At 45.4% G+C, this 12,577-nt stretch overlaps 2 protein-coding genes across 2 annotated transcripts in view; one reads left to right on the top strand and one right to left on the bottom strand.

Annotated features, from left to right (window-relative positions):
• The first annotated feature begins 8,909 nt into the window (after positions 1–8,909).
• RXFP3 (relaxin family peptide receptor 3) lies at positions 8,910–10,286 on the top strand. Its single transcript, XM_047876379.1, has one exon. It carries the CDS (start codon positions 8,910–8,912, stop codon positions 10,284–10,286), a length of 1,377 nt encoding a protein of 458 aa, XP_047732335.1.
• Positions 10,287–11,800: 1,514 nt separating this feature from the next.
• SLC45A2 (solute carrier family 45 member 2) overlaps positions 11,801–12,577 on the bottom strand; it is a 35,767-nt gene continuing 34,990 nt past the window's right edge. Inside the window, exon 8 of the mRNA XM_047877252.1 lies at positions 11,801–11,901. Within this exon, the coding sequence (XP_047733208.1) occupies positions 11,881–11,901 (21 nt within the window). The 3' untranslated portion in view covers positions 11,801–11,880. The remainder of the gene's footprint in view (positions 11,902–12,577) is intronic.

Below are 12,577 nucleotides of genomic sequence, written 5' to 3'. Positions count from 1 at the left end.
GAATGGAATGAAAGTATCTATTATGAGAATGTAGCAGAGAAGAAAACAAATGTGAAGCTTGTACTCCGGGTATTGTAGACTAAATATCTGTGTCTTCCCCCCAGACACACACACACACACACACACACACACACACACACACACCATATGTTGAAATCCTAAACCCCAATGTGATGGCATAGGAAGGTGGGGTCTTTGGGAGGTGATTAGTCCATGAGAGTGGAAGTCTCATGAATGGGATTTGTGCCCTTATAAAAGAGGCTCCAGAGAGCTATCTCACCCCCTCCACCATGTGAAGACACAGCATGAAAATAGCCGTCTGTGAAGCAGAAAGCAGGCTCTCACCAGACACTGACTCTGCCAGTGCCTTGATCTTGGACTTCCCATCCTCCAAAATTGTAAGAAATGAATTTCTGTTGTTTACAAGCCACCCAGTCTATGGTATTTTTGTCATATCAGTCAAAACAGGCTAAGACATTGAGAGTGCTCCAATATTTAGAGTTCCGCGAAATAAAGAAAAATCAGCACAGGAAACCGAAGACTAGGCAACAAAATGAGAATGGAGAGTGTGGTATTTGCAAAATCAAGTGAAAAACATTTTCAAGGAGGCATTGTTATTCATTAGCTCAAACTGAGGTAAGGACAAGAGAAGAGTCCAGGCTTTGCATACTCAGCTGCACAGAAGAAAAAAATGGAAGAGAAAGACCAATGATAGAGTTTGGTTAACAAACAATAATTCCATCCACTAATAAACGCAGCTCAACCAAGGTCTTTGGAATCTGACCAGATCAGAACTTCTTTCATGGAAAGTGGTGTCAGGAAGGTATGAAAATACCAAGGAATGTTCACAATCCTAGTTTACTGCACTTTTAATATTCTCCTAACCCACGGAGCTCAACACAAAGCCCATGAATAGCCTGGGCTGGCATTCTTCTCAGAGAATCAGGAGAGCAGCTGAGTGTCAGGGCTTCTGCCAGGCTCCTGTCAGGGCCACAGCCCCGATATTCATCAATGCTTTCTGGTATCCTCCTGGGGTCATTGAGAGCAGATCAGCCATGCCCCAAAGAAACTTTGAAGTGAGATTTTGCTCAGGTGGCAATAAGGATATACCATAATAATACCCTTTCTTTTGCTTCATTGAGGTACAATTGACATACGATAAACTGCATATGTTTAAAGTGTACAATTTTATGCATTTGCATGGATATACACACCTGTGACACCATCACCACAATAAGTTTTGACATATGTGTGTGTGCACATGTGCGTGTGTGCTAGTGTGTGTGTGTCAAACTAGAAGATTCCCCCGTCCCTTTGCAGTCCCCTCCTCCTGTCCCTACTTGTATGACCTCCCCCCAACTCTCCTGCTGTCTCTGGAGACTCATTAGCAATTTCTTGAATTACATATAAAGGGATTCATACAGTATGAACTAATTTTTGTCTGCCTTCTTTAACTCAGCGTAATTATCTGGATATTTTGTGTCCCAGTACTCTTCTCCTTTTTATTTCTGCATAGAGTCCCATTGTATGGATCTACCACCGTGGGTCCATCCATTTACCTTGTCACTAACTTATCTGTTGACCATTGGAAAAGCGATGGAGATAAAACTTGGTAACCGACACCCAGCCTAAGCTCAGGCAGATGCATGCATACCACCAACTCCTGTTAAAGATCTTTCCTTGAAACTTATGAAGCAAGGCCCCTAAGTCCTCCAACAATTTCATTTCAACAACTCGTATATGCTTCTCCTCATGATAAAGTGGCTCTTAAGGATATACATGAAAATAACAAAAAACCAGCTTTGAAGTTAACCCTGGATAAAGATAAAGCTTCTCTTCATGGTTTTGCACTTTTATTTTTTTTTCATGGTTTTGCACTTTTAACATAGCTTGCCCACACTGCCAGACAGAGATGTAGGTTATCTCTACAGCCACAAGATGAATATCTGCGGCACTTTGAATCTTCAGAGCGTAGAAAGCCAGACTCTGTGCTCTCAGAGACCCTTTCACGAAGCCCAGGGGACAGCTGGCCAGGTGCTAAATGCCTCTGCGATCACCTTTGTCTACCTTGGCCACACTCTCCAAATGTTGCCTGCCAGGATTGCCTCCTTGGCAACAAGAAGTCCTCCTCTGTTGCTTCCTAGCCTCTCTGAGTATAGCAGATAACACCGACTCACACTATTAGTTGATTGTTTGCTGTCCTATTAAATCTACACCAAGTCTCCTGAGAGGCCTCCAAGAGCAAAGGGCTCTATTGATTCAGCCACTGCTTCCTGCAGTAAAGCAGTGGCTGTGGTCAGATTAAGGTGTTATGATTCATCTTTTGAAGGTGAGAGGACTGATATGTATATGGATAAAATTATGGAGTCTTTGAAACCCAGTGTGAGAAAATGGAGTACACAGGATATGTTTATTGAATGCATGGGTTCGTATGTAAGGCAGAGAGAACCCTGTGAAAGACTCAGAAAAAGAACTGATGTTATCAATGTTGAGTTAGAAAGCAGGCAGCCAACCTGAATTTCATGCAGTGAGAGTCAAGTTAATGAATCTCATGATTCCTTATAATTGACTTTCCACTTGATTATAAACTGTGGGCACAAGGGCTATGTTTTATTTATTACTGCATTTCCCTCAAAGATAAAAAGGATGAATAAATATTTGATGTGAGGGTGGATGGCTGGGAGACTTAGTGGGGAATGTTCTGGGAATAACCTGCTTTGAGACCCATGGACACACCTCTCTATTAAAGAGTTGGCTTCCTCTCTTAACTCCCACCTGGAGTTGGGAAACAGATTCTGGTTTTAGTATTAGACTACTCATTCCTCTCTTTGCCTTCAGAAATAAATATTCTCCTTTGTGAATATTCTGAAAGCCCCCTGAGCAACCCCACCTTGGGCTTCTCTGCTCTTCTCTTGGGACCTCCTCCACCCACCTCTGTATGAGCCAACAACTAGAAGGTTAATCCCTGATATAGCAGAGGCTGTCTGCATATTTCTGCTCTTATCTTTACTATTCCCATACTTCTTCTTTCTTTGGAATGAAAGTATTTATCGTCCTCTAGTATTTTGAGTTTGAAGCTAGATGTTTAACCTTTCTTTTTAAAAATATGCACTTACAGCTATAAATTTCCATCTAAGCACTGTTTTGATTACATCCCACAGAATTTGATGCCATATTTTACTATGATTTATTTTAAACTATTTTATACTTTCTTTTATAACATTTTACATTTTAGTTCATCTTTAATCAGGGTTGTTTAAAATATGTGACCTAATTGTGAAACATTTGAGGACTTATAGTAATCATTCTTTTGTTGATTTCTAGTTTAATTCCACTGTGCTTAAAATACATGGTCTGTATGATTTCAATCCTTTGAAATGTGTTGAAACTTGAATTTGACCCAGCATGTGGTCTATTTTGGTGAATGTTCTATGTGTATTTGAAGGAAGTGTGTGTTTTCTGGTTGTTGAGAATAGAGTGTAGAACTTAACCTTAGGATGTGCCTCTTTGGGGGTTTGGACTGAAAGCCTGGACTGCTTACTTAATATTCCCTTCCATTTTACTAGGCTTTAACTTCAATCTTTATTGTCCCAGCACTGTGCCGCTGTTGAGATATCTACTCAGTTGAGTAGGTCTTCAACTCCTGTTTCCTGCTGGGTGTTGTGACAACGTGCCCTATTGTGGTAGTCAGCTTTCAAGATAGTCCCAATGATCTCTGCTGCCTAGTAATCATATTCCTGTATAACTCCCCTCTCCCTGAGTGTGGACTGGACTTATTGACTGGCCTCTAAAGAAGGTGATGTGGCAGAAGTGATAGGAGTGCCACTTCTTTTACTAGATTATAAAAACACCATATAGATTTCATGCCGATTCCTCTCCCTGCCCACCCCCCTTCATTACCCTGCCAGAACCCAGCTGCTATATTGTGAAGCATCTCACAGAGTGAAAGATCAAGGTCTGCCAACAACCTTGTGAATGAACTTAAAGGCAAATTCCCCTCTCTACTGCTAAATTAATTAAATAAGACCACAACACCAGCTGATAGGTTGACTGCAACCTCATGCTAGACCTTGAGCCAATGACACTATGCCGCACTTGGGTTCCTGAACTACACAGACTGTTATTTTAAGCCATAAAGTTTTAACATAAATTATTATTCAGCAAGAGATACCTAACACAGAGAGAAATTGAAAAATAGGAAGAAGTAGGTGGATTCAGGAATTTGGGGGTTTTGTTTTTGTTTTTGTTCTTGAGAACATGCTACTAAGACCTGCTACATTGAGTTCAATTAAGTGTAAGGGAAAATGAGAGGTAAAGAATTACTCTTGGGTTTTTAAAAATTTTTTTTAATGTTTTTATTTTTATTTTTGAGACACAGAGAGACAGAGCATGAGCAGGGGAGGGGCAGAGAGAGAGGGAGACACAGAATCTGAAGCAGGCTCCAGGCTCCGAGCTGTCAGCACAGAGCCTGATGCAGGGCTCGAACTCACGGACTGTGAGATCATGACCTGAGCTGCAGTCGGACACTTAACCAACTGAGCCACCCAGGTGCCCCTACTCTTGGGTTTTTAGTTTGAATGGTTATGTGAATAGTAATGCCATTTACTAAGATTGAAAAATCTGAAGGAAATCGGCAACCATGTTGAAGCATCAAGTAACAGTTGGATATGCAACTCTAGAGTTCTGGGGATAAAAGGCTGGAAATCAGATCTGGGATGATAGTAGTATTAACCTCACTTTTGAGTATTAGGTGAGATAATGCAGATAAAAACCTTTGCACAGTGGACACAGTTGTTACCTGTAGTGGGTATAATTGTGTCCCCTAAAAAGATATGTTCAGGTCCTAGTTCCCGGTACCTGTTAATGTGACCCTGTTTGGAAATGTAAATATATAACTTTTGCAGATTAGGATGAAGTCATATAGGATTAGAGTAGACACTAATTCAGTGACTGGTGTCCTTATATAGAGAGAAGACAGAGACACAAAGATACACACAGAAAGGAGAAATGCCATCTGAAGACAAAGACAGAGATAACAATGATACTGTTACAAACCAAGGAATCAACATAGACTCACCAGAAGTTAGGAGAGAGGCATGGTATGTTTTCTCCCTCAGAACATCCAAGGAACCAACTCTGACAACACCCTGATTTCTGACTTCTAGTGTTGAGGATTTTGAGATAATAAATTTTTGTTCTTTTAAACCACCCATTTTGTGATAATTTGTTACAACAACCCTAGAAAAATAATAGTTTCCAAATAAATGTGAAATATGAATGGTTATCATTGCTTTTATTATTATTATTATCATTATTGTACCATTGTTGTTTTTGTTGTTTTATATCCAAACACCTAACACATTGCTTTGTGCATATTAGGAATTCAATTCATAATTTTGGTACAATAAAATTCTGTGCTATCTGCAGACTGAAAAGAAATAACTCAGAGTGAAGATTATCTGCACATATTCCAAAGGAATCTTGAAAGAATAGATTCTTTTCTATTTTATCTGAAAACCCACTTTTCTTTGTAGAATCCCAGAATCAAGAAGTTCAGATTATATATCTTCTCTCTAACCTGACTCCTGTAATTTCCTGTCTTCTCATTTAGATCCAGCTCAAGTGCTTCTGTCTTGCTACAGTCTGCCCAGAACAAACTATCCATGTGATACCAGGCTCCCTCAAACCCACATCCTAGCCTTTACTAACTTGTTTGTCATATATTACATTATTTGGATTATGACCTTGTATAATTAAATGATACTTAACCACCACTGATACGTTTCTCTCCTTGAATTTTTTAGATGATGTCTGAGAAAAATGTGGCCCATATTTTTAGGATAATGGGTCTAAAATATCTTTAGTTAGTGTTGGAAAAGAACTTCTTTGAAAAGGGATTTTTGCTTCCATAACACAGGCTTAGTTAAGTGATACTATAAATTGCTGTACATGATCTCTGGTTCATTTTCAGAGAGCAGATTCAGAAATGAATATTCTAGCCTTAGAAGCATTCTGGCTGAATTCTTGGAGAGTCGCACGTGGGACAGCCTCTCCCGAGGGCTCAGTCTGAGATGTGCTGTCTGACATACCACAGGAGCACATGGCCCTCTCAGTCCCACAATGAAGAAAATGTCATTGTTGGACCCAAATGTGATTTTAAGGAAACTTGCCAAGACCTCTTTCTCTTCCTTTGTTTCCAATATTAGGGTGTGATAAACCACCACTGGACATTCATTACTTTTGGGAACTTAATATTTTTTTACCTGGAAAGTTAGAAAAAAATAAAAGTCCAGATATTCCCAAACTTAGAAAAAAATTAGTATCATCTGGAAGAATGCATTTAAGTTGTAGAGTCTTGGGGCACCTGGGTGGCTCAGTCAGTTAAGCATCCAACTCTTGATTTCAGCTCAAGTCATGATCTCACAGTTCATGAATTCAAGCCCCACATTGGGCTCTGTGCTGACATCTCAGACCCTGCTTGGGATTTGGTCTCCGTCTCTCTCTCTCTGTCCCTCCCTCACTTGCTCTCTATCTCTGTCTCAAAATAAATGAAAATAAACTTAAGCAAATGTACAGTCTTGGATCCTTTTCCAAATCCACTGAGAATCAGAATCTCTGGGCCAGCATAGGGCTGGGAGGAGCTCCTCAGCTCTATGTGACTCGATGTGACTCTAGGTGACTCTGATGTCACCTACTTAGCATCTATCCTCAGAATATTTAAAAACTGTAATTCCTTCCATATACAGGTGTGAAAAACAAGGCAAAGGATTGTCAGAGTATGACATAGGCTTTCTCATTTTTCAATAGCACCTTGAAATATTTTTTTAACTTCTTTTTTTAAATAAAGGAGAAAATTTTGATGGAGAAAGAATTAGTAAAACATGAAGTGAAAAGTGAGCTTAAAGATGAGGATACTAAAACAGAGATAAGAGGTGTCCACAGAGGCAACTTGTGGATTGGGAGCAATAATCAGAGCTGGGCTGAATGAACTTCTCCAGATTAGAGCTGTTCAAGGTGGTTGGTTTTGATTTTTTTTTTTCTAAAGCCCTGACGCCCTCTAGCCGGCAACTGGAGAAGTCCAGAGTGTATAGGGAAGCATGTTCTCTGCTTGGAACTGTGTTCTTGCTTTGGAATCCAGATTGTTTCAGCTTCCCTTCATATGTTTTGGGTACCACATTTCTTTTTTAACTATTTTACTATCTCTGCTGCTTTAAAGCCACATCCTCTTCATCTCTGTAAGTCGTGAACTCCACAGAAGAGAGGACAATTATGCTTAACATATTTTTGTCTCAGTTTAGGCGGGGACAGTGAAGAAAACATTTCAAATTTCTTAATTTCACCCTAAGAAGTATAATTTACATTGAGCAGTTGAGCTGGCATTTAAATAAACTGCGTTTTGAGAAGTAATTCAAATGGTTTACACTGGTTCCCCTTGCCCAAAGTAACTTAGAAGATTCCTTAACATTTACTTCCATTGGTCTGAAAAACACCTGCTAAAGAGTTTTGATTATAATCGTAGTGAAAGTAAGGGGCTGGTGGTCCAAAAACAGCCTCATAGAATTCCCTATTCCAACTGCATCAAGGTAAAGAGAATGCATGTGAGTAAGCAATTTGTGAAAGAGCTTTGGGCTGAGAGCTGGACGGGAGGTATCTAGTGTCTGTGAAGTCAGCTCCCCAATTGTATACTCTCTGCCTAACTTCAGTTCTTAGTACATACCAAAGGCAGAGGGCAACACTTGAACCTATAGTTCTGCTATATGAAGAAGCTTTGAAAATCGTGACAATCACAGACACCAAGTAAAGTGGTTAGATAATTAAAGAAGGGGACGTGGAATTTGTGTTTATCCAGTAAAAGCCCATCATCTGACTTGGGGTCTGGGCATGAAAAGAGGCCACTACCGTTGCTTTTAAAAATAAAAATGGGTAAGAGATCTTGAATTTTTAGAACCATCTTTCATCGAATGGTATCATTTCAAAGATAAAGTGAGAGTAAAGAAGAAAGAAAAAAATTCTAATACCTGCAGTTATGTTTGGGAATAAACAAGAAGGGAGAGCAAATCAAAGCCGACTTTCTCCAGAAACATAGGAAAATAAAGGGTTACAACCATCTTCTTCTGAAACTTTGAAGAGGAAAAGGAGAATCTTCTGGTGGGCTCTCCCTGCCGCCCACGCTTCCTCCTTCCCTAAGCGGGCGTGGCGAAGTTCAGCACCTCGGAAAGCGCCCCTCAACTAGCGCGGGGGTTTACGCATGCTCCCTGGAAGCCCGCAGCCTAGGTTTTGCGGGTGCGAGTAATTCCGGTGACAGCGGCTGGCAACTCACTGGGAGCTGACAACAGCGGAGAGGTGGAGGCGCAAGGCTGGGAGGATGACTTCGAAAGACCTCCGGAGAGTCAGAGCGAGATAGATGGAACTCCCCTCTCTTTTTCCTCTCAAAGGGCAGAAACCTCGTCCGAGCTGCAGCAGCAAAGGAAACCGACAAAGGTATTTGAAAGAGAAGGAGCGGGCCCCCAATAGAGGTCCTGAGGGGCAGGGTGGGTATAGCTAGTGCCCAACAAACGCAGTGCGGGAACGTCTGGATCGTACAGCAAGGATCTTCCGAGCTCAGCCAGAGAACCCTTGGACGCCCACCGCTCGCCTTCGGAGCTGCGCTGCTCGGTTCTAGAACTCCGCTCCAGAACAGACGCGGAGACCAACTCTCGCGCCCCAACGCCGCCGCGGGCCAGAGAAGCTTTTGGCACCCAGTACCCAAGAGCCATGTGCAACTGCTGCCTTGAAAGCTCCCACGAACGCCCTGCGCCCTCGGGGGGACAGAACCCCCAGTGCGTTGGACTCGCTTAGGTCTTGAAGTCCTCCTGGAACATGACCTAGAGGCACCTGTGCTTGCAGGTACCTGTGCCACGACAGTCACCATGAAGAAGGCGGCTGGCGGAGACGAGCTCGCAGAACTCTTCAGTATGATCCCGTACCTTCTGCAGGCGGCCAACACCAGCGGCAACGCGTCGCTGCAGCTTCAGGACTTGTGGTGGGATCTGGGGCTAGAGCTGCCTGACGGCGCGGCGCCGGGGCATCCCCCGGGCACCGGCGGGACAGAAAGTGCAGACACCGAGGCCCGGGTGCGGGTCCTCATCAGCGTGGTGTACTGGGTGGTTTGCGCGTTGGGCCTGACCGGCAACCTGCTGGTGCTCTACCTGATGAAGAGTAAGCAGGGATGGCGCAAGTCCTCCATCAACCTCTTCGTCACCAACCTGGCGCTGACAGACTTTCAGTTCGTACTCACCCTGCCCTTCTGGGCGGTGGAAAACGCTCTGGACTTCAAATGGCCCTTCGGCAAGGCCATGTGTAAGATTGTATCCATAGTGACGTCCATGAACATGTACGCCAGCGTCTTCTTCCTCACCTCCATGAGCGTGGCGCGCTACCACTCGGTGGCCTCGGCTCTTAAGAGCCACAGGACCCGAAGGCACGGCCGGTGCGACTGCTGCGGCAAAAGCCTGGGGGGCAGCTGCTGCTTCTCAGCCAAAGCACTGTGCGTATTGATCTGGGCCTCCGCCGCGCTGGCCTCGTTGCCCAATGCCATCTTCTCCACCACTATCAAGGTGATGGGCGAGGAGCTGTGCCTGGTGCGCTTTCCAGACAAGTTGCTGGGCGGCGACAGACAGTTCTGGCTGGGCCTCTACCACTTGCAGAAGGTGCTGCTAGGCTTCGTGCTGCCCTTGTGTATCATCAGCCTGTGCTATCTGCTGCTGGTGCGCTTCATCTCCGATCGCCGAGTGGCAGGGACCGAAGGAGGAGCCTCGGCTGCCCGGGGCAGCCTGGCCGCAGCCAGCGCCCGGAGACGGTCCAAAGTCACCAAATCAGTGACCATCGTGGTCCTATCATTCTTCCTGTGTTGGCTGCCCAACCAGGCGCTCACCACCTGGAGCATCCTCATCAAGTTCAACGCGGTGCCCTTCAGCCAAGAGTATTTCCTATGCCAGGTATACGCGTTCCCGGTGAGCGTGTGCCTGGCTCATTCCAACAGCTGTCTCAACCCCATCCTCTACTGCCTCGTGCGCCGCGAGTTCCGCAAAGCGCTCAAGAGTCTGCTGTGGCGCATCGCGTCGCCCTCTCTCACCAGCATGCGCCCTTTCACCGCCACCACCAAGCCAGAGCCCGAAGATCAGGGGCTGCAGGCCCTGGCACCTCTCCACCCGACCGCGGAGCCAGACCTGGTCTACTACCCGCCTGGTGTGGTGGTCTACAGTGGGGGGCGCTACGATCTGCTGCCCAGCAGCTCCGCCTACTGACTCAGCCCAGGGTGCGCAGTCACCGCAAAGTGGCCTTCCCCGGGTGGGGAAAGAGGAGAGCGGATTAGGAGATGCTGGGCGCCCGCCGGATCGAGAGGTAGGAGGGACGAGGATAGGGAGGGGCGCAAGGGAGCCGCCACTGAGAAGACGAGGGGGCTGTCTCCGGGGAGGGAAGGCTTCCAGACAGGGTGGAGAGAGGAAGCTGGCAAAGGGGCCCGGGTCAGCATCGCAGAGCCAAGCCACCAGCCCGCGTCCCCCTTCTCTCCCCCCACACCACTTCCTCTCCTTAGGCTGTCAACACTGGGCAGGGTAGGGGCGCCCAGAAGCGGAGAAAGGACTCAGGAATGTAAAGAAATTGGGGCGCAAGGAAGTGGGGCTCAGCCAAGTGGTACGCAGGCAATTGAGCGCATTTATTCCAGCGACTTTTATGGAGCTCTTGAAAGGGTCCTAGCGGCGCGTCCAACTGGGGGAGCCTCCCACAAAAACCTTTCCTTCGCGCCTTGGCAGGCGAGACCGCCGCAGCGTCTGACTTGCGGCGTGGCTGCGCAGAGAGCCCGGTTTGGGAATAAGAAACTTTTTTCGGAGTTGGAAGAAAGTAGCGACGGTCTTGATCCGCATTCAAGAGAAATGCACCGCGAGAGAGAGGCATCTCCCGTGAGGCCATTGTATCATTTACCATCGCGGACAGGGGGAGTGGGTACGCGGGAGCCGGGCCGCGACTCTGTGCTCAGCTGTCACCTGAGACAAAACACTTGCCCGCAAACGCCGCGAGCGATTCGCTGGAGAGTGGCGTCCCTGAGGGAGGGAGCAGATGCATTGTGATTAGAGGGACTGAACTGAGACCTTTTCAGGCTCTCGCCTCTGAAGGAAAAGGGGAGTTCACGTGCTCCCTTAGTAACCGAGCAGGAAGAGAGGGCGCCAGGTGCCGGAAGCCTGGACTTCCCAGTTCCCTGGGGAGCGGCGTGGGTACTGGAAACGCTGTGTGCTCCTTTCTGCGCGCGGCAGGTGAGCTGTGCCCTGGAGCAACTTGAAAAGGTTTGAGTAGACACGCTACTGGGCGTGGGGACTTTTCTGTAGCCTCTCCTCCTTCACTCTTTGGAACTCCGGGTGCCCGTTTGATAGAGGCTCTACCAGCCTGTAGAAGGGTCGGCTTCTGTAGGCTCAGGACAGAAAACTAAAAGATGCTGTAGAAATGGGGGAGCGGGGGTGGGGGGTAAGGGAGACTTCTGGAAACCAAACTCCTAGAACCAGATTTCAACAGGAGGCGTGGGGTGGGAAAGGGAATGGAAGACTCGAGTAAAATCTATCCCAAAGGGAAGAGAGTACAGAGAGCCTATTCTGAGGGGATCATCACAATTTCTGCTGAGGGGTTCTCTCTTTCTCATAATATTGAGAAGACAAGGTGGGGAGTAAGACTTTCCACAGGATACTGTGGGACTTCAAATGGCTCTTTGGCCAAGTTCCATTCATTCTAAGGAATGCTCTGCATGGTGAGCGTGAATTACAAATTCTTCCTTAACCACCAGGCAGTCTACGGGACCATCTCTGAAGAATGACACGTTTCTTAAGACAATTCTGTCCTGGTCATAGCAATTTAGTCCTTTCTTGAGGCTGCCTAGAGAATAGGGATCAAACATCAGCCTACCCATCCAACTGCCAGTTTGGACAGAGGTGCTACTGTTCTCTTTGGGTGATCTAGTTTGGGATTAAAAAAAAAAAAAAAAGCAAACCTGGCAACTTGGGCATCTATTGTTGTGGTTCTTTCACAATAAATAATCATTATACAAACACATCTGCTTAAATAGCCTCTCAAACTGTAAATCTTTTAGTACTTTTGTTGGAAATGTCCTGTGTTGTCTGAGATTTCAGGCTCAGTGTGAACACCTGCAGCCCTAGCATCCCTCGTCCTGCATTCTGTAACACAACGCAATGTAATTACTAAGCATTCATAGCTTTGCACAAAAATGAAAGCTTCCCGATCTCCTCAATCCTGAGCAATCCTGAGAAGTTAGCTTTTTAGAAAACCGAATAATGCTTTTGTTTTAAAGTAGTCAAATAGGGATGCCTGGTTGGCTCAGTTGGTAGAGCATGTGACTCGATCTCTGGGTTGTTAAGTTCAAGCCCCACCTTGGGTGTAGTCTACTTAAATAAATAAATAAATAAATAAATAAAGTTGTCAAATTAGTCTATCTTTGCTCTTTAGGAAGAAAAAATATTGATACTGATATCGAATAGCAATTGGGCTAATAAAAACTGAACGACAATCCCCTCCAAGTCCCCAAAAACAAAAT

The sequence above is a fragment of the Prionailurus viverrinus genome, chromosome A1 (genome assembly GCF_022837055.1).
Source record: "Prionailurus viverrinus isolate Anna chromosome A1, UM_Priviv_1.0, whole genome shotgun sequence".
Classification (NCBI taxonomy): Eukaryota; Metazoa; Chordata; class Mammalia; order Carnivora; family Felidae; genus Prionailurus; species Prionailurus viverrinus.
The sequence above is the reverse complement of the archived record's forward strand: the minus strand, read 5'-3'. Positions and strand labels throughout refer to the sequence as shown.

Coding starts and splice junctions, on each gene's coding strand:
- RXFP3 (XM_047876379.1), top strand. CDS start 8,910: ATGAAGAAGGCGGCTGGCGGAGACGAGCTCGCAGAACTCTTCAGTATG.